Source organism: Silurus aristotelis, assembly GCF_946808225.1.
Source record: "Silurus aristotelis genome assembly, chromosome: 17".
Taxonomy (NCBI): Eukaryota; Metazoa; Chordata; class Actinopteri; order Siluriformes; family Siluridae; genus Silurus; species Silurus aristotelis.
In genome coordinates, this window is record NC_139590.1 from 7,103,675 (window position 1) to 7,125,646 (window position 21,972).

Here is a 21,972-nt window from a genome sequence, read left to right on the forward strand (position 1 = left end):
GTACTTTAAATGTTGGTACTATGACGGGTAAAGGGAGAGAGGTAGATGATATGATGGAGGGGAGAAATGTGGATTTGTTGTGTGTTCAGGAGACCAAGTGGAAAGGGAGTAAGGCCAGGAACATTGGAGGTGGATTTAAACTGTTTTATCATGGTGTGGATGGAAAGAGAAATGGTGTAGGGGTGATTCTGAAGGAAGAGTACAGTAAGAGTGTAGTGGAGGTGAAGAGAGTTTCTGATAGGGTGATGATCGTGAAGGTGGAAGTTGAAGGGATGATGATAAATGTCATCAGTGCCTATGCTCCACAAGTTGGCTGTGAGATGGAGGAGAAGGAAAGATTCTGGAGTGAATTAGATGAAGTGGTAGATGGTGTACCTAGGAAAGAACGATTGGTGATTGGGGCAGACTTTAATGGGCATGTAGGTGAAGGGAACAGAGGTGATGAGGAGGTGATGAGTAGGTATGGTTTTAAGGAGAGGAATGTGGAAGGGCAGATGGTGGTGGATTTTGCTAAAAGGATGGAAATGGCAGTGGTGAACACTTATTTTAAGAAGAAGGAGGATCATAGGGTGACGTATAAGAGTGGAGGAAGGTGCACACAGGTGGACTATGTGCTATGCAGGAGATGCAACCTAAAGGAGATTGGAGACTGTAAGGTGTTGGCAGGGGACAGTGTAGCTAGACAGCATCGGATGGTGGTCTGTAGGATGGTTTTGGAGGCGAAGAAGAAGAGGAGGAGAGTGAGGACTGAAAGAAGAATAAGATGGTGGAAACTTAAGGAGGAAGAGTGTAGTGTGAGGTTCAGGGAAGAGGTCAGACAGAGGCTCGGTGGTGTTGAAGAGGTGTTGGATGATTGGGCAACTACTGCAGGAGTGATGAGGGAGGCAGCTAGGAAAGTACTTGGTGTGACATCTGGAAATAGAAAGCAAGACAAGGAGACGTGGTGGTGGAATGAGGAAGTGCAGGAGAACATAAGGAGAAAGAGGTTGGCAAAACAGAAGTGGGATAGACAGAGTGATGAGAAAAGTAGGCAGGAGTACAAGGAGATGCGGCAGCAGGTAAAGAGGGATGTGGCGAAAGCCAAGGAAAAGGCATATGAGGAGCTGTATGAGAGGTTGGACACTAAGGAAGGAGAAAAGGATTTATACCAATTGGCCAGGCAGAGGGACCGAGCTGGGAAGGATGTACTGCAAGTTAGAGCAGTAAAGGGTGGAGAGGGAAATGTGTTGACTAGTGAGGAGAGTGTGTTGAGAAGGTGGAGGGAGTATTTTGAGCAGCTGACGAATGAGGAAAATCAGAGAGAGAGAAGGTTGGATGATGTGGAGTTGGTGAAGCAGGATGTAGATAGGATTAGTAAGGAGGAAGTGAGAGCAGCGATTAAAAGGATGAAGAGTGGAAAGTCGGTTGGACCAGATGACATACCGATAGAAGCGTGGAGATGTTTAGGAGAGATGGCAGTGGAGTTTTTGACCAGGTTGTTTAACAGGATTTTGGAAGGTGAGAAGATGCCTGAGGAATAGAGAAGAAGTGTGCTGGTACCGATCTTCAAGCATAAAGGGGATGTGCAGTCTTGCAGTAACTACAGGGGAATTAAGTTGATCAGTCACACCATGAAGTTATGGGAAAAAGTAGTGGAAGCCAGGCTGAAAGGTGACAATCTGTGAGCAACAGTATGGTTTCATGCCGAGGAAGAGCACCACAGCCTTATTTGCTTTGAGAATGTTGATGGAGAAGTATAGAGAAGGACAGAAGGAATTGCATTGTGTATTTGTGGATTTAGAGAAAGCGTACGACAGAGTGCCAAGAGAGGAGTTGTGGTATTGTATGAGGACGTCAGGTGTGTCAGAGAAGTATGTGAGGGTGGTGCAGGACATGTATAAGGACAGTGTGACGGCAGTGAAGTGTGCAGTAGATACGACAGACTGGTTCAGGGTGAAGGTTGGACTGCATCAAGGATCGGCCCTGAGCCCTTTCCTGTTTGCAGTGGTGATGGACAGGTTGACGGACGAGGTCAGACAGGAGTCTCCCTGGACTATGATGTTTGCGGATGATATTGTCATTTGTGGTGAGAATAGGGAGCAGGTTGAGAAGAGCCTGGAGAGGTGGAGATATGCGTTGGAGAGAAGGGGAATGAGAGTCAGTAGGAGTAAGACAGAGTACATGTGTGTGAATGAGAGGGAGGGCAGTGGAGTGATGCGGTTGCAGGGAGAAGAGCTGGAAAAGGTGGAGGAGTTCAGGTACCTGGGGTCAACAGTGCAAAGTAATAGAGAGTGTGTTAGAGAAGTAAAGAAAAGAGTGCAGGCAGGGTGGAGTGGGTGGGGAAGAGTGACAGGAGTGATTTATGATAGTAGGGTATCTGCAAGAATGAAAGGGAAAGTTTATAGGACTGTGGTGAGACCTGCGATGTTGTATGGATTAGAGACAGTGGCACTGAGTAAAAGGCAGGAGGTGGAGCTGGAGGTAGCAGAGCTGAAGATGTTAAGGTTTTCGTTGGGAGTGACGAGGATGGACAAGATTAGAAATGAGTTTATTAGAGGGACAGCGCATGTAGGATGTTTTGGTGACAAGGTGAGGGAGGTGAGATTGAGATGGTTTGGACATGTGCAAAGGAGGGACATGAATTATATTGGTAGAAGAATGCTGAGGATGGAGCCACCAGGAAGGAGGAAAAGAGGAAGGCCAAGGAGGAGGTTCATGGATGTGGTGAGGGAAGACATGCAGGTAGTTGGTGTGAAAGAGGCAGATGTAGAGGACAGGGTGGTATGGAGACGGATGATCCGCTGTGGCGACCCCTAATGGGAGCAGCCGAAAGAAGAAGAAGAAGAAGAAGAAGAAGAAGAAGAAGAAGAAGAAGAAGAAGAAGTAGAAGAAGAAGAAGAAGAACAGTCAAGGTGAATGGTGTGCATTTATCCCTGATGAGCAGCCATGGCGACTGTGGCAAGGAAAAACTCCCTTAAATGTTATGAGGAAGTAACCTTGAGAGGAACCAGACTCAAAAGGGGAACACATCTTAATTTGGGTGACATTAAGAGTTTGATCATAAATCTTTCAACAATACAGAACACTGGAGAGAGAGAACTAACATGAGTACTGGAGTATAGGATTATAAGTAAATGTTCTTCCTACAGTCTTTGGTATAAAAGTCGGAGCTACTGAGCTCAACATTTGTGATCATCACAGATCCAGCAACAGCTTCTCCATGCCAGAGCCTTTAAACACTCCAGGAGGTCCAATGTCAAAACTCCACACATGTAGTGGGATCCAATTGGCACTGGTACGTCTCTAGATGGTTAAGAATGTACGGGGATGCATCTACTTCTTCATCTAAGTCCATAATCTTCATGAGGTGGGACGTGACTGGAGCTGGCCAAACCTCAGGAAGCCTCGGGATGGGGAGAGAAAGAGAAGCAGTGGAGAGGAATTAGCGTAGCTGCTGTTCATGATATTAACAGCCCAAGTTGATAATGTGCATGTGATCATATGTTCTGGAGCACAAGGTTATAATGTGATGTGTTATGTGTAGGCTTTGCTAAAAAGATATGTTTTTAATCTGCACTTAAACTGGGAGAGTGTGTCTGAGCCCCGAACACTGCCAGGAAGACTATTCCACAGTTTGGGAGCTAAATGTGAAAATGCTCTACCGCCTTTAGTGGACTTTGCTATTCTAGGAACTACTAGAACCCAGAGTTTTGAGAGCTCAGGGAGCGTGATGGATTGTAGCGTGTTAAAAGACTGAAGAGATACATGGGAGCCAAACCATTCAGTGCTTTATAAGTAAGAAGTAATAGTTTGTAGTCTATTCAAACTTAACAGGAAGCCAATGTGGGGACGATAATAAAAAAATGTATGTTAAATTGCTGTGAGATAAAATAAACAAAGCAGTAGCAGTAAATTTTATATGCATATCGTGGTCCTTTCTACTTTTACTTGCTATATTTGCACAGATCTGGCAACCCTTAATGGAGAAGTACAGCAGGGAAAATAACGGGATGGGAGAGTGTGTGTGTGTGTGTGTGTGTGTGTGTGTGTGTGTGTGTGTGTGTGTGTGTGTGTGTGTCAGTTTCACGTGTAGCAACACAGCATGCAGTTTAGCATGCAGCCCGAATAAGCTGAAGAAGCGTCGCTCGCAGCTGTTGCAGCATGTGCACACGTGTTATCCCTCGAACCTCTTCGCGAGACCATGCAGATCAAAATATAACGTCACAAAATGCCCCTGCCTCATATTGACCGCACGAGGGCGCCAAAGCTGAAGTGACCTGCAATAAAATCTCTGCTCATCTGGTTTATAAGGGAAATATTTAAAACATATTTATATTGTTTATATTTATATTTATATTTGGAAATATAAAAAAATATTGAAAAGTAGTCTTTCTCGCCAGACGTTTTCCGGCTGTGGGACACTGATGTCTCAGCGACAGCCGGGAATAAGCCAAGAATATGTCAATAATCTTAAACATAATGTACTACAATTTTAACTCATAAATATATAAATAAAAAAAAACAAGAGTTTCTCTTTTTACTTTGCATGACTAAGCACAATTTATGTCACTTTTGAATCCGGTGGTGTAGCATGAAGTGAGCCTGACCATTAAATCAGTGTATTAGATTGTATAAAAGGATGAACAAATGCTTTAATGAAGCAGTTTCTCTACACAGTAGACAGAAGAGTCAATAGATTTTGATGGTTGAGGTCCTTAATATACCTGGTCTTAAGCCAGCACTTCTTGATGTACATAAACTGCAGGTTAGATAAGTGCAGATGCTACAATCAGCTGATCTCGTCATCGTCTGGAGATCTCACCTGTCCTGCTTGGACCTGTTCCCAAACCAGGCTATGAGGTTTTCAGGGGCTTCTTCACCAGAATGCTGATGTAGCAGCACTAATGCACATCCTGTGTGATATTAACACCAATGTAGGAAAATTGTCTACTCTTTTTGATAGGACTCCCATTAAACCAAAGTGGGTGGAAGCTTCTCCCCTGCCAAAGTCCACAACCACCAAATCTCCCTCAAATGTGATAGTCCTGAAGTGCTAAAATCTAATGCAATGTGAACCTCTGGAAGGAACTCTGCTGGAAGTGCCTTTTCCTACACATGTTCAGCCTTCCTTTCCTCATCATAGTTCAAAAATGGCTGAAAAGGCATGTCCAACAGGCTGTCCTTCACCCAATGGCCTTATTTTTTTTTACATTTTAGAATGCTTTTTTGATCCCACAGGAAATTGTTATCTCTTCGCACATCACAGCAATGTAGGACGCTGGGGTCAGCACGCAGGGTCAGCCATGTTACAGGGTCCCTGGAACACTGAGGGTTAAGGGCTTTGCTAAAGGGCTTTAAGAGTGGCAGTTTGACAATACCGGGGCTTGAACCTCTAACCTTCTGATCAGTAACCCAGAGCCTTAACCACCATATTACATACTAAATCCTACCAGCACACATCACTTGAGGGAATAAAATCTGATGTTGATTCGCTGTGCAGTGTTTTCACCTATTTTCAAATTTTTTGTCTAGTGACTCTACTGAGTAAAGATCATGTTAATCATCCCAAGCGGAAATTTCAAACATTGACTATCTTTATACGCTGTGTTCAGTGTGTATTTCTGCTTTCATTACATTAAGTCTCATTTGATGAATTCTATTGACTAATGTTTTAGGTGATGTTTCTAATAAAATAATTCCATCTGAAATGGATTTAATAACAAATATAATTCTGCAAATCAGAGAACCATGTCAATGCATTATCCTGAATTTCTGCAGTGTTTCTGCCATTACTGTTTACTACACATTTGTTTAATTCACTACAATATGTTTATTGCTTGTATTAGTAGAATCTGTGATGTAAAAATCCACTTGAAAATATGAGATAATAGTACATGAGTCACAGTTATACACCATATTGCCATCATGGAAAGGAGTCTCTATGTGTTACTGACATTTCAAACAATAACTCTTTACTCTTTAAAGATAAATGTTTTAAAATCTAATAAAAATCAAACTCACAATTACAAGTAAGTCACTTCTTTCTTGGAGAATAAAAAAAAAGAAGATTGTTTCTAGAGTAACATTAAGAAGAAATGAAAATAATCACATGAACTCAAACATGAGCAAAACAGGTTTCATTCGGATCTAATTTAATTTAATTGTATAATAAAACATTTTTACAAAAAATGACAAATGGTTAATTTAATAAATGTTTATTAAATGGATAAAAACAAGCCTACATAAAGCCTATAAGCCTAATAAAGTTACAAGTATAATTACAAGGCTAATAATATATATATTTTTTAAGTTTAATAAATTTAAATGTATAATAGAAAAATACAATCACAATAGAAAGTTGAAACATTCAATAAAGATTTAATGTTTAATGAAATGTAAAATGTATAATAAAACAATAAAAAATATATAATAAATTATAATAAATCTATTAATAGTTTGAATAATTTTTTTTATGCATTTTTAAAGTTTTATGTAAATGTATACAAAAATATAATAAAAGGTGTTTAATAGATGTTAACTGTTTAGTACAATTTTTTAAGTTTAATCTAAATGTATACTAAAATATAATCAAAGGTTCTTATGCTTAATTAAAGGTTAAAAGTCTCATTAAAAACTTAAACTTGAACAAAAATGGCAATGTTGAATAAAATGTCAAATGTATAATAAAACATTTAAATAGTATAATAAATTATAACCAATCGATTAATAGTTTTATTAAAAATAGTTAAATAAAAAAAATAAAAATGTTAAGTGTTTAATAAAAATTTTTAAGTTTAATGTTATTGTATAATAAAATATAATAAAAGGTTCCTAATAAACGTTAATTGTTAAATAATATTTTAAAAGTTTAATCTAAATGTATATTAAAATATAATAACAGGGTGCCTGAAAAACATTAAATGTTTAATACACATTTTCAAAGTTGAATCTAAATGTATACTAAAATATAATCGAAGGTTCTTACGCTTAATAAAAGGTTAAAAGACTCATAGAAAACTTAAACTTTAACAAAAAATGGCAATGTCTAATAAAAGTTCATTTTCAAAAAGTTAGTTGAATGTATAATAAAAACTAAACTGTATGATAAAGTTACATTTCTTATAAAAGTGAATCACTAAAAATCTTATGAAATGTATAATAAAATGTTAAGTAAAATATACTATAAAATCCATAATATAACAATGAAAAAATTATTTACAGACCCGTGGAGATCTTGAGCAACATGTGATGTAGAGAACGAAAGAGAGAGAGAGAAAGAGAGAGAGAGAGAGAGAGAGAGAGAGAGAGAGAGAGAGAGAGAGAGAGAGAGAGAGAGAGAGAGAGAGAGAGAGGAAAGGTGTAGAAAGAAGTATGAACAGGACATCTATTAAAATGTAAATGTAAAAACAGTTCTGTGTAACTAATTTTTAATTTAATTAGAGTTTAATCTACTAATGAGGATGAATAGAAAAAAAATACATTTCCTGAAATGTCCTGATCACACGATAAAACAGTGTGTGTGTGTGTGTGTGTGTGTGTGTGTGTGTGTGTGTGTGTGTGTGTGTGTGTGTGTGTGTGTGTGTGTGTGTGTGTGTGTGTTAGAGAGTTGTGACATGTTGCTCTGTCTCCTTATTCCTCCTCGTCACTGTCTCACACACAGAAAACAGCATAAAGTAGATCAAGTCTAAGACACTGACATACCTTAGAATCAGAGTCAGTGGTGTGACACGCCAACTCTCTCTCTCCCAGAGATCTGCTTAAGAGAGAAAAAATGATAAATGTAGTCACTGTACTTACTAAAGCGTTAGGTTGTAGGTTGGTGAAATTGTACTCACATCTGGAGTAGCTCAAGAATCCATGCATATAACAATGACAACTTCATTACCCTCAAACAGGGGCGCAATTAACAGTTTTAAGGGGGGTATGCAAGACAGAAGTTTGGGCCCCCATATATATATATATATATATATATATATATATATATATATATATATATATATATATATATATATATATATATATATATATATATATATATATGTTATATTATTATTAATAAAGTTAATATAGTTTAATTTTATTTACAGGGAATTAATTTTATTTCACCAGTGTTATTATTTAAAATGTGTGTATGTACGATAAAAAAAAAAAACTAATTGGAAAAATTTTAATTGATGATTGTGGGGCCCCCTAGCGTTCTCTTGGGCCCATATGCCTGGCATACTCTGCACCCCCCCTAACGGCGCCCCTGCCCTCAAACACTCATCTGTTTAATAATCATGTTTATTAAAAAGGTTAGACTTGTATCTCTACTGCTGTGCTGAACAGTGACTTTGGTAGAATACCTCAGAGTGGGAGATGTTGGAGTTAGTATAGAAGAACCGGGTCCTTTATTGTGCATTGTACAGGTTACGTGCTCCGATGAGACGTGAAAACTATAACACAAAGATTACACTGTCATTCTTATGTAGGCAGCTTCATGCAAGCACATCCAAAATTTCCTTCACAGCATGGTTTCACAACCAGGGGTTCACTGTGGCACCCCATCATGAGACTGTGATGTAAATGGAAAAGTCACGTTGAGTTCAATTTCAACAAAGAAATATTTGCCTGTAATATGTTTGTCTACACTGCATATGTCTACATTAAATCCATAAGTACCAAGTGATTGAATTACGCGTGCATGAGATCTTCATGTGAAATTGAAAACTCCTTTTACAGACAGTTTATAAGTAAAAGAAAATCGCTGGAGGAAAAAAAAATCAAGCCAGCTTTCTTCAAAAGACGTAACCAAAACCTGGCTGTAAAACCAAAAATGAGGTTGTGTAATTAAAATGCAGTTGGAGATCCAAATAATGTCAATAAATCAAACCTAATAAGAAGATCAAGAAGCAAAACATTCGTTTGGTGTGAACCTGACAGAAAACAGTCGTGAAACATGACAATAAAAAAGAAATGAAACAGAAAATTCTGCTTCAAGCGACGATTGAAGCCCTACCTCTTCCTGAAACACTCAAATTAGCACTTTCCAAGTTTGCTGTGTAGAATTTAAGAGTTATATTTATATTAAGTTTGTAATCTGGCGTACCGGTGTAAATTTATTCATTGCTAGAGACTCATAGCATTTTTGTACGTCGCTCTGGATAAGGGCCTCTGCTAAATGCCGCAAATGTCAATGTAAAATTACCAGAGGAGCTGCTGACGCCTGACAATGAAGAACAGCAGCCCGTTTCTCCACGTTATAAACCAGCACAGGTTCTGAAATAAAATACAATTAAGAAATTATCAAATAAATTAGTAACATTTACATCAACGATGGAACGAAAACAATTCAAAAACGACTCTATCATCAGCATGTCTTTATATCTGACATTACAGACTTATATTCATTATTATTCAATATAAACATTATTATTTATGTGAGAAGATTAAAAAGGAAAGTAACTACAAGATGTATGAACAGTAACTCGGTCATTTTTATTAAACAATATTAAATGACGCTTTTTATTAAAAAGTGACATTTTTTTGCAGCTGTGAGAGTTTTGAAAGTGAGAGATAGTTTTGGGTGGATAAAAAGGAATAAAATTAACAATTTATTTACATTCTGGTAGACAGAAAGTGTGACGAGTTAAATAATCAAGTACAGTTCAGTGAGTGTTGTGCAAATGAGTCCAGTCTCTAGTCCTTTTTTTTTTACAAATACAAATACTACTAATATCAGTAATACTAATACTAATCTTAATTGCTTAATGTTTGCCAAAAGTCACTTAAAAATTATGCGTAGGTGCAGTACTTCCTCAAGCCAATATTTGTAATGCAAATAAAGCATTATAAGTCAAGTAAAGTATCTAAAGACTGGGAATTAAGGAAATTATGTATTGAAATACAGTGAGGAAAATAAGTATTTGAACACCCTGCTATTTTGCAAGTTCTCCCACTTAAAAATCATGCAGGGGTCTGAAATTGTCATCGTAGGTGCATGTCCACTGTGAGAGACATAATCTAAAAAAAAAAAAATCCAGAAATCACAATGTATGATTTTTTTACTATTTATTTGTATGATACAGCTGCAAATAAGTATTTAAACACCTGAGAAAGTCAATTTTAATATTTGTTTGTTTGCAATTACAGAGGTCAAACATTTCCTGTAGTTTTTCACCATTATTTTGGCCCACTCCTCCACACAGATCTTCTCGAGATCAGTCAGGTTTCTGGCCTGTCGCTGAGAAACACGGAGTTTGAGCTCCCTCCAAAGATTCTCTATTGGGTTTAGGTCTGGAGACTAGCTGGGCCACACCAGAACCTTGATATGCTTCTTACAGAGCCACTCCTTGGTTATCCTGGCTGTGTGCTTCGGGTCATTGTCATGTTGGAAGACCCAGCCTCGACCCATCTTCAATGCTCTAACTGAGGGAAGGAGGTTGTTCCCCAAAATCTCGCAATACATGGCCCCGGTCATCCTCTCCTTAATACAGTGCAGTCGCCCTGTCCCATGTGCAGAAAAACACCCCCAAAGCATGATGCTACCACCTCCATGCTTCACAGTAGGGATGGTGTTCTTGGGATGGTACTCATCATTCTTCTTCCTCCAAACACGTTTAGTGGAATTATGACCCAAAAGTTCTATTTTGGTCTCATCTGATCACATGACTTTCTCCCATGACTTCTCTGGATCATCCAAATGGTCATTGGCAAACTTAAGACGTGCCTGGACATGTGCTGGTTTAAGCAGGGGAACCTTCCGTGCCATGCATGATTTCAAACCATGACGTCTTAGTGTATTACCAACAGTAACCTTGGAAACGGTGGTCCCAGCTCTTTTCAGGTCATTGACCCGTGTAGTTCTGGGCTGATTTCTCACCTTCCTTAGGATCATTGAGACCCCACGAGGTGAGATCTTGCATGGAGCCCCAGTCCGAGGGAGATTGACAGTCATGTTTAGCTTCTTCCATTTTCTAATGATTGTTCCAACAGTGGACCTTTTTTCACCAAGCTGCTTGACAATTTCCCCGTAGCCCTTTCCAGCCTTGTGGAGGTGTACAATTTTGTCTCTAGTGTCTTTGGACAGTTTTTTGGTCTTGGCCATGTTAGTAGTTGGATTCTTACTGATTGTATGGGGTGGATAGGTGTCTTTATGCAGCTAACGACCTCAAACAGGTGCATCTAATTTAGGATAATAAATGTAGTGGAGGTGGACATTTTAAAGGCAGACTAACAGGTCTTTGAGGGTCAGAATTCTAGCTGATAGACAGGTGTTCAAATACTTATTTGCAGCTGTATCATACAAATAAATAGTTTAAAAATCATATATTGTGATTTCTGGATTTTTTTTTTGGATTATGTCTCTCAGTGGACATGCACCTACGATGACAATTTCAGACCCCTCCATGATTTCTAAGTCAGAGAACTTATTTTCCTCACTGTAAGTGTCTGATGATATTTATGCAGACAGGGGTTTCATTCTCAAAAAAAATTCACTAGACTTAACTGCCCTCCACCTTCTCGCTATTTGTCTTTGCATTGGTGTAAGGGGAGAATATAAAAAAAAAAAAAACAGAACACTGAGTTTTTCAATGCTTTATTATGTTTAAAAAACAACCTACATATCCAGCCTTCTTGTCCTCATACGTATATAATTCTCATCCTTTTATTCAAACATCAGTTAAAGCCCATGCTCGACATATAGTAAAGGGAGACAAAGAAAAGTGAATAAGCGAATACATACAATATGTACATAACAGAGCATAAAGGATCTGTGTGCATATGCATACAATGAAAGGAAAGTGCTTTAATGCATAAAGACTTATTTCTTTTAAGTGAATTACAAAACCTATACACACTTAAACTCCCATACTTGTTAAAAACAACCCTCACAGAGAGATGTTAAGTATGGTTATAAGAACAAGGGCAGGTATTCTGTTCAAACAGCATATGAATTGAGAACATCAGCTCCCCTTGCTGAGTTAAAAGAAAATCTTGTCATGAAACGAACTTCACATTTAATGGTTTACATTGTGGGCACATTCTGTTTCGTTTGAATTCGGGTGTTTCTGCTTTGCATCAGGGTAAAGTGGCCCTAGTGAGAAGCCTTAGACAAGCAATAAAGATGGCAAAGAGCACCACAATTGCTGAGTTAAGACCAAAGTGAGTCCAAATCACAGGTTCATGCAGGTGCTTCCATGGCAGCATTTTACATATTTGTGCACAATTCACAGGTTTCCACTTTTGCACAACAGTATTATGCCAGTGAGCAACAAAGATTTTGCCAGGATTTGGTAAAAATAGAGAAATGTCAGCAAAAACAAAACAGAAAAACCCCCAACACCCATTAGATGTTAAAACACTAGTTGACTGACTCAGCAAAGGGAAATGGAGTAAAATGATTAAAAGCATTAATGAGGTTTTAAAATATTAAATGTAGAATAATACAAAAATGCAATTTGACAGGACAGTGGAGAAATCAATACAATGATAGTAACGAAGATGGAACATAACTTGTCAGGTTCAATGCTGTACCAAGAAAGTGTTTCTGACAGAAGAACTAACATTAATCAAAAGTAAGATCCAGGCAAGCGTAGAAAGACAAAGAATTTAACAGAAAAGCCTTTTCATAAACAGCTAATTTAACTCTGCACTATTCCCAAGCTAAGACCAGAGTATACCTTGCTGTACACCAACAGATCATTAAGCAGTACAGTTTGCAAATTCAAGGGTGTGAACTTTGACAAGATAAATTGAATGCAAGATGAATTAACCATTATAAAATGCAAATTTGCAGATTTCTTAGTCAGAGGAACAGCATTTTTTTGTGTTCGTGCTGAAAGCTGCTATAAAGTGTCTCATACTGATGCAGCAAGTAGACTAGATATTACAATTTGTGCAACATCCGTTCAATGTTCTGAAATTGTATTCCTGCAAAACAAACCTGGATGTCTACATACAGAAAACGTATATTTAGAAGTCACCAGCAATGGATATGATAATTTAAATAGGGAATATTGCAAAAACATCAGAAAGCTGGCATCATTGGAGCTGTACGCCAATGTCGTAGCTAAAAAGTAATCTGATGAAATGACCTGAATGACCCACTGGTATGTCTGGTGATGTAGTTCAACTCAGTGTGGATGCAGAGAAATCAAGATTTTGCCAAAACCACAAGTGTTTGACAAACTTCCAGAATGTGCTTCGATGTTAGTAGTGTTGCCTTAAAAAATACTCTCCACTTATGAAACTGATTACTGCCATTTCCAGAAGGTTGTCATCTACTTATCATTTGTTCAAAATCTAGACGTCAAACTTAATATACAGACCAACATTAGTCTATGTATTAAGCAGCACACACTGTTCTGAAAACCATTATATATGGGTAAACTCAGAAAACCAATTTTACAAAAAAAAGGACATTAAACGGATGATGCATCGATTAATTCCAGTCGTACTACAGTTAAACCGCAAATGCTGGCACTCCTGTTTTGATGACACCCTACAGTATACATCAGCATATTGTGGAAAAGCTGTATAAAAATACATTAACAGAATTCTTCACAACTTCTCAGATGGAGCACTAAGAAAATGCTCAATGTAACATACAGTACTAGATTCAGCATATCAGTGCTGTACTGATGAGACCGGCTGTCAAACCTCACCACCTCGTTTGCACACTTGGATAGTAAATTATAGTGGGTTTTTTTTTTTGGTACTATCAATGATAACTAAATCCAACCATTTCACTCATTCTTTGTGTTTGGATATAAGCTATGTAGACAAGTGCACAGTGCTGAAGGTTATAGTTAAAGACAATACTGGAAATGCTTTATACAACTGTTCATGTGGGATGGAAAAGTTTTTTTTGTTCCAAAAACCCTGAAGAGCAGAAACATTTATGCTATAAAACTGAAAGACAGTTCGATGTTCAGTCGTAATGCATCAGACAACATATGCGTATGTTGCTTTTTTTTTATCTGTACATTGAAAAAAGTATTCAATTTGCATGATTGACTATGATCCACACATTGAAATGCAATTTGAACTGTTCCACAGAATTTAAAATCAAATAGTATCCTTAATGTGGACAGGCTTCTTGTTAAACATTACATTAAAACCTTAAAGACATTTTTTTTATCTCCCAGTCCGCTGCATAGGAGGCAGAAACTGAAAAGACTTGACAATGTGTTAACTGCAAGAGTGTACGTTATCGCCTCAGGTCCAGCGGCAGCGTTTCCTCTGGCAGGCCTCTGGGTCGGAAGCACAGCCGTCCGATTCGCTGCCTGAAGATGGCCCGGCGGGCGTGTGTGTGTTTGAGTTTGAATGCATATGTGAGTGGTCCAAGCTTAGCACCCAGCCAAGTTTGGAATGTAGGAGGTGCCTGAGTCCTGGTGGGAGGGGCAGTACTCTAAGGGCATCAGCTCCTGAAGGGAGAAGCTTACGTAGGCGCCAGCAGCAGAGGTACTGGAGGGAGGTGGGGGCGGAGACTGAGCGGATCACCTTCATGCTGCTTTTGGCAGCTGTGGAACATGCCATGGGGTATACATGCTTATTCTGCAGCTCTGTAGCAGCAACACCTATATATATACACACGCACACAAACATAAAAGTAAAAAAATTTAAATAACGTACATATAAATCTACCAACATAACATCCTTATTCAGTCTGTGGTTTACATTTATTGACTCCTATGAGCAATTTGCATGGTCTTTAACTATGGACTTATTTTACTAAAAGGGAATTTAGCACCCTCTGCTGCTTGTATGAAAAAGTGCATTATAACAAAAATTCATAAAGCCTTCATCTATATATACTTGTCTATAAACATCTAATTTTTTTTTGGATCAGTATTTGGGCAATAAAAAGACAATTTTAAAACCTTAAATAAATACATCTTTTAATAATTAAAACCAAAAGAAAGCTTGCAAAAGAATAAATGATGGTGAACTTCATAGGAATGTCATTTTATCTAAAGTATCTTTCATTTATCTTAAAAAGTGCAGGAAAAGGCGTGCTACAAGCTGCATCTTTAAGCTAATCAATGTATTGGAAATGGCAGAAATAAAACGATGTAGAGTAAGCCAAAAGTAAACCTGATGGGTACTGTGACAAAGCTATATTTAAAATGTTAAAAATAAAATAAAAAAAAGAGGTGTGAAAGTTTTAATGTCAGTGTTTTAAAAAGACGGAATGAAAATCACCTCCTATAATGAGCCTGATAATGGATGCCATTTTCTATTGCTGACGTGTCTCTACTGTGCTAACCTGTAGATCATTTTAGCATGAAATCCTCTTACCGATGCATTTGCGGTTTTTAAAGAAGGTGAGAGTTCCATGCCAGGTGTCCAAGTGAACGCCTATGATGGATCCCTGACCAAACCGCGATGAGAAGCTCACTTTGTCACCATTATGATGCAACAACCCTGGACACAAACACTTGTAATTAGTTATACATTATATTAAAACAAAGATTAAATTGTACTGTATGGAGTATTGTAGATGCATTTTTTCTTGCATTACATGCTAGAAATTTGGATGCACCAATGAATGAATGAACTTGTAATGCTTTGCATAAAGTGATAACATCATGATAAACATGTTCTAAATATTAACAGACCAGATGTCATACTTTGTTGTATTGATAGATACTGATTTCAGTTGCATGCAGTGCCTTGTAGAGTATTTACCGGTGTATGATAATCCCCAGCTGTCTTCATCTTTTCCCAGTAAACTGCAGAACGTATGTCGGTATTTGTCCAGATTGACGTCTGATGTGCCGATTCCTACCATCTACAAAACACAAAAAGTTTATTACACACAGATGATTTATGAATAAGAAATAGAAATTTTCCTGTTAAGCAAAACGTTTGCTCGGTGTTTTGATTACAAACTCTTTATTAACATAGTACATATTTAGAGGTGGAAACATTGCTAACCAGATATCCAATCATGCAAAAATAAAAATATCAATTTTACTAGCAAAACTGTAGGGTACACTGATGGGAAAAACAGTTAAAAAGGGCAAGGCGAGTAACTTGTCCCTAAAAAGTGTTTGAAAAGTATTAAAGTTCACCAAGATAAAGTGCACTAAAGTTTGTGGACTGTCTGTTAAAATTTGTGTGTACTGTTTGAACATCCCATTCTGCTTTTAGTCCTTATTTGCTGTTATTCTAACCATCAATCTTCCAGGAAGATGTTCAATCAAATTGTCGAGTGTGCTTGTGAAGGTTTGTGCTGTAAGAACGTTAGTAAAGTCAGGTACTGATGTAAGGAGAAAAGACCTGTGGTGGTCATTGTTCTAATTCATCCCAATGGTGTTCAATAGCGTTACGGTCAGAGTTCTATAGCAGGCCACTCAAGATCTTTCACTCCAGCCCACGTAAACCATGTTTTTATGAAGTTGGTTTTGTGAATTGTCATGCTGGAACACGTTTGGGTCTCCTGGTTCAGGTAAAGGTGAAATTTTATGCTACCTTATTAAAAGACTTCCCAAAAAATTGCATGCCCCCAATTTTGTGGTAACAGTTTGGGGAGGAACCCCCATATGGCTGGAAATGTCACGTGTGCCAATACTTTTGTCCTACGTAGTGTAGGTGCAAGTTAAAAGGCGCCAATGTGAATATCCAGGTCTTTCAGATCCTGTGTTATGATATTATTAACTTTACAGCTAATGCTGTAATGCTTCTCTAATGTCAAAATCATAAATCAGTAAAGAGCACACCCATGAGCAAAAAAAAAAAAAAAAAAGAAACTCAAGAGCCGCACCATGTCAGTTCCGTAGACCGGAGAGGTCATTTTGATCTCCCAGAAGTGCTGTCCCTCAGAGAGTTCCTTGGAGCCGCGTATAGCCGCCGTGCCACAGCTGTACTCCGAGTGGAAGCTCACCTTCCTGTTCTCGCAGCTCAGCAGTGTGGCCGCTGACCGGCTGCCTTCATCCCACACCCAGTCAAATTCTAACACACACACACACACACACACACACACACACACACACACACACACACACACACACACACACACACACACACACACAATTAGAGCAAAGAAAAAAAGGGAAAAAGGTGTGAAAAGTGTGCACATGTACCTTGGTCATCTTCGCCGCAGTGGCAGTCTCGCAGACGTGCGTAACTGCGTAGACGTGGGTCATAACTCACTTCCATCTCCAAATCACATCCACAGTACGACTCTCCGGTTACTGGCACTGCACTTGGCACTGAGGGTATGCCAGAATACTCTGCCTCTGAATCTGAGTCACTGTACTAAACAACAGAAATACAGTAGATCATGTGTGTGATAGTTGGGTGCTTATACATAGTGAAGTATTCGTATTTCAGGACAGCATTAAACACTGCGTGACATCAGCCTACATTAAAACAATATGCCCAGAAAAAAAAAAAACAATACTCTAAGAGAACACTGTATATCTAGTGCACCCAACTCTTTTCTTTTTTGTTGTTCAGCTAATCATGGCGACTCTGGAGCATATGCTGACCTGTAGGCGGTCACAACCCCATTCATCGCTCTCCGAGGGCAGCACCAGTGTCTTTGCATCAGCATCCCGCTGGATTCCACTCCACACACTACGCCACGCTCGACTGTTTCGGCTGCGCCTGGACATGCCACACCTGCAACTAAATCACATAGCGGTCATTAATAATCATCAAAGATTTATCCAGAGCATCAAGCATTATAAAACAAGAATTATATGGTGGTATAAAAAAATAATAATAATAATAAAAAAAAAACAGGATTTACTCTGCCTTGTTTTATTTATATGTTCTAATTTTCCTTTATGTGTAGCTTTATTTATTTATTTATTTATTGTACATTTAAACTGCTTTGTACAAGTTTAGATTTGTTTTTTAACAGTTCACAGATTTTAGCCCACTTCTCTCAGAAAAAAAATAAAAAAATTCTTTGTTAATCAGGAAGAAATAATTTGTTGAGATCCTATTAATCTCTTTAAGAAATTAAAAGACTTGGGTAACATAAATTTGCTTCATGCTTTTAAGCCAAAGCAATGGGCGGTTTTTTTTATATAAAAATCCCACTTGAGAATGTACAATACTTTGTAGTTACATTACAAATGCAATGTTTCATGCTGCTCTTTCCAGAATTGAGAGACTCTGAAGCCATCGAGGGTGGCGAATCTCAAAATGTAATGTGCTTGATAGCACGAAGAGCAGCTCATAATTAAAAAATTATATTTATAATTCAATAAGATAAAAATGCCAATCGATATATTTCAATTTAACACATTTTCCATCCACTATCTACTCAGTATTTTTTTTTTATTTGTAAAGTATTTTTTTTAAGCTTATTAAAGAGCAGGCTTTGATCAGGTTCATAATATTTTACTATTACTAATATTTAACATGCGTGCATTTAAATTATTTTTTACTGCATAGTTTCACTAACATTAATAACTGCAACACCATGATGGATAACTACATTAACATAATTACCAGCAGTATTAAATAGGCACTTTTCTGTTTGAAAAAAAATTATAATTCTGAGATTTAATTCTGATGTAATTCTTAGTCATTGTCCTAATGAAACACTATCAGAGTGTACTTATTGTGAGACCAACGCACTTCTGTAATTCACTTTGAATAAGTGTCTGCCAAATGCCCTAAAATTAACAGAACACAAAGTATCAAGGAAGAAGGAATGGTTTATTCTGTTAAATATGAATTAGATAGAAATGTTTAAATTGTGTGAGAACTGTAAACATTTAATTCAATAGAAACTTTAATGAACAAGAGATCTAGATGAACTTGTATGGTTAGAGGTTAGAACTGTACATCTGCTAAATAATAAGACATCACAGACTTATTTATACAAGAGCGGAGACAAAGATACGTTCTATGACCACTCGCGAGTAACAAAAGAAATTGCGGTTTTGACTCTCTCCGTTTGATGGTTCCTTTTTCAAGGGGAACTGTACATGTACTGTAAACTCAGCAAACATTGTGAAATACTTGTCATGTTTAATTTTACTACTTTAAATGAATATTATTTATATAGTACATTTATTAGTACAAACTCTTCTGAACTTTCAAGCCACTCGAGAACTATCAGATTTTTCGCAAGTTATTCTTAATCAGGTTCCAAATGAAAAGTCTCGAACTATCGAGGTCGCAAGTATCGAGGTTCCACTGTATATTGATGAACAATGTTCATAACAATGAATCAATGATCATTAATGTTCCCAGCTAGCCACTCACTCAATATTGTTCCCAATACAGTAAAACCCTGTTGTACGAGCAACTAATAGTACGAGCAAACGGAGATACGAGCAACTTTGCTCGCTAAATTTTCCCCTATTTCACAAGCAAATTTCGTTCGCTCTCGTTGTTCAGGGCAGCAAAAACATAACTTTTTTTTTTTGTGTGTTATATTTTTATTTCACTAGAAATCTTGAAAAATGTTTCCCAAGAAAATCAGTGATGGTGCTGTGAAAACGAAAGTAAATCGAATTACCATGAAAACCAAGAAGGTTACGAGCGTGGTGTGCGTCTTACACTCGCAATCAACCACTACCACATGGGTAAGGGTTAAATTATGTTTACATTACGGTGTATTTGATTGTTTAAATAGGCTACAAATACTTTTTAAGTGAAGAAATAAGCGATTGAATGAGGGTTCGAAACGGATTAAATCACTTTTACAATAATTCCTATGGGGAAAATTAGTTCGAACGTACGAGCAAATAGACCTACGAGCAATTTTCAAGAACGAATTATGCTCATCCAACGGGGTTTTACTGTAATCAGTCACTCATTATCAATATTCCCATCTAATCATTGATCATTAATGTTCCCAACCACTCATTTATCATTGTTCCTGGTAACTAGTTACTTATTATAATTGTTTCCAACAACCAACCACTTACTCAACATTGTTCCCAATAACCAGTCACTCATTATCATTATTCCCAATAACCAATCACTGATCATTAATGTTCCAACTAATCATCAAATGTTCCCATCTAAACACTAACTATTCATTGTTCCTGATATCACTGTTCCCAAACAACCACTTATCGTTCCTTATAAACAACAGGTGATCATTGTTGTCCCCAATTTAATTAATAATTATTTATCATTTTAAATGTTAATGAATCAATAATTTATATTCAGATCAAACTTCTATCTGATCTATTCCATCTCATCATCTTCTGATCATAATTATAATGAGAAATGCAAAGAAGTCCATGGCGTCCCCCCACGTCTCCACCCGAAAACATCGAGAGACTTGTCTCTCAAAAAAACCTTCTTCTCCCGGTTCACACCGCGCTGCCACGCGATCCAACGTGCAACCGAACCGGGTTAAACCCAGGCGTCCATTCAAAACGTGTCGTGTTCAATTACACGTCGATATTTATATCGCATATAAAAATTTTACAAATCGTGCTGAATCCCTGATCAGTTATAATCCTGAGAGAAAAAAATAGAAATAGAAAGGCGTGAAATTAAAACAGCAGCATAAAAACTCCTTTTTTGGCCTAATCAAAGTGACCAGCTAGCTGACTAGCCAGGCTACGACTTCTCATTCTTTATTTGCTTATTAATTATTATTATTTGTATCAAAAGCATCAGCTTGAGAGTTGAACGTGACAGTAATGTGCTTGTATTATATCTTCAAGCAGAAGTAAGTAGCATCCAGTTTAGCTAAACGGCTCAAGTTAGCAAAGGTTTAGCTAATATCAGTTATCGTCTTTAGCAGCCCGCTCGAGCTCATTTACCGACTTTGCAGATGTCACCGGAGAGCCCTCGGGGAATCCTGATCTTCCTCCGTTACAAAGTCGTGTTATTAATAATAATTTATGTCTCTGAGGTTATATATATATTTATATATGTATATATTACTAGCCTCCTCCCGCTTATGACCTACTTTCAACACACAGACGTAAACAGTACGACGCCGAGTTCCGCCCATTTTCCGCCAATGATTGACAACCAATCAGGTAAAAGGGGCGGGAGGTATTTCCTAATCTCTCCTCCTATTGGCTACGTTTATTGTAATTTGAGGACGCCGGCATCTATATTTGAAGTATGGAAAAAATAAAAATCAAAATCAGAATGTGCTTTAATGCCAATTATTTTTGCACATACAATAAATTTATATTGGTGACAGAAGCTTCCAGTACACAGAGACAACAACACAGATAATAATACATTCATTCATTCATTCATTTTCTCCAGCTTATCCGTAATTCGGGTCGCAGGGGCAGCAGTCTAAGCAGGCCCCTGCCTTCGACTGCTGCCCAATCCTCACAGCACCGTCCCTTACGGTCCCTCCTGCAGGTGGTGAGCCCACGGGAAGGCGGCCCAACGTCACTCCGACGTCACGGACCTTGATATTTCCCTCGTAAGGGACCCCCGGAGCATAGAGGGTTAAGGGCCTTGCTCAAGGGCCCAAGAGTGGCAGCTTGGCGATACTGGGGCTTGAACCCCAGACCTAGATAATAATAATAATAATAATAATAATAATAATAATAATAATAATAATAATAATAATGCAAAAGACATTTAAATAATAATAATTAAAAATAATTATATATATATATATATATATATATATATATATATATATATATATATATATATATATATATATATATATATATATATATATATATAACCCAGCCATTAGGGGGGCACAAGCCAGTGTACTCTTAGTGCCGGTCCCAAGCCCGGGTAAATGGGGAGGGTTGCGTTAGGAAGGGCATCCAGCGTAAAACATGTGCCAAATCAAATATGCGGATCACAAATGAGAATTTCATACCGGATCGGTAGAGGCCTGGGTTAACAACGACCGCCACAGGTTTCGTTAGCCGACAGGGTACCGGTGGAAATTGGGCTACTGTTGGCCGAAGAAGGAGAAGGAGAGGAGGAAGGCGTCTACAGAGACGGCAGGAAAAGGAGCAGTGTAGGAGAGTAGAGGTTCGGGCTGGTACTTTAAATGTTGGTACTATGATGGGTAAAGGGAGAGAGATAGCTAAT

At 37.9% G+C, this 21,972-nt stretch overlaps 1 protein-coding gene across 5 annotated transcripts; it reads right to left on the reverse strand.

The window, feature by feature from the left end:
• Nucleotides 1-11,541: 11,541 nt before the first annotated feature.
• On the reverse strand, nucleotides 11,542-20,931 carry spsb3a (splA/ryanodine receptor domain and SOCS box containing 3a). Of its 5 annotated transcripts, none has more exons than XM_083567419.1 (7): nucleotides 20,712-20,931; nucleotides 17,457-17,595; nucleotides 17,049-17,218; nucleotides 16,730-16,917; nucleotides 15,652-15,754; nucleotides 15,262-15,387; nucleotides 11,542-14,540 (listed from the first exon to the last, which is right to left on the reverse strand). In XM_083567419.1, exons 2-7 carry the CDS (start codon nucleotides 17,519-17,521, stop codon nucleotides 14,179-14,181), a joined length of 1,014 nt encoding a protein of 337 aa, XP_083423545.1. In that variant the 5' UTR covers nucleotides 17,522-17,595; nucleotides 20,712-20,931; the 3' UTR covers nucleotides 11,542-14,178. The 5 variants fall into 5 exon arrangements, with proteins under 5 accessions (XP_083423545.1, XP_083423544.1, XP_083423542.1 ...); XM_083567418.1 differs by having other exon boundaries at nucleotides 17,049-17,223; nucleotides 20,861-20,912; XM_083567416.1 differs by having other exon boundaries at nucleotides 17,049-17,223; nucleotides 20,712-20,911.
• Nucleotides 20,932-21,972: the final 1,041 nt, after the last annotated feature.

What these genes read in the sequence shown, in the direction of transcription:
- spsb3a (XM_083567418.1), bottom strand. Translation starts at nt 17,582, where the DNA reads ATGTCCAGGCGCAGCCGAAACAGTCGAGCGTGGCGTAGTGTGTGGAGT. An exon ending in GGGGTTGTGACCGCCTACAG is followed by an intron (nt 17,224 to 17,456) that starts GTCAGCATATGC and finishes TCTGTTGTTTAG; the next exon opens with TACAGTGACTCAGATTCAGA. An exon ending in CTGGGGATTATCATACACCG is followed by an intron (nt 15,388 to 15,651) that starts GTAAATACTCTA and finishes GTTTGTGTCCAG; the next exon opens with GGTTGTTGCATCATAATGGT.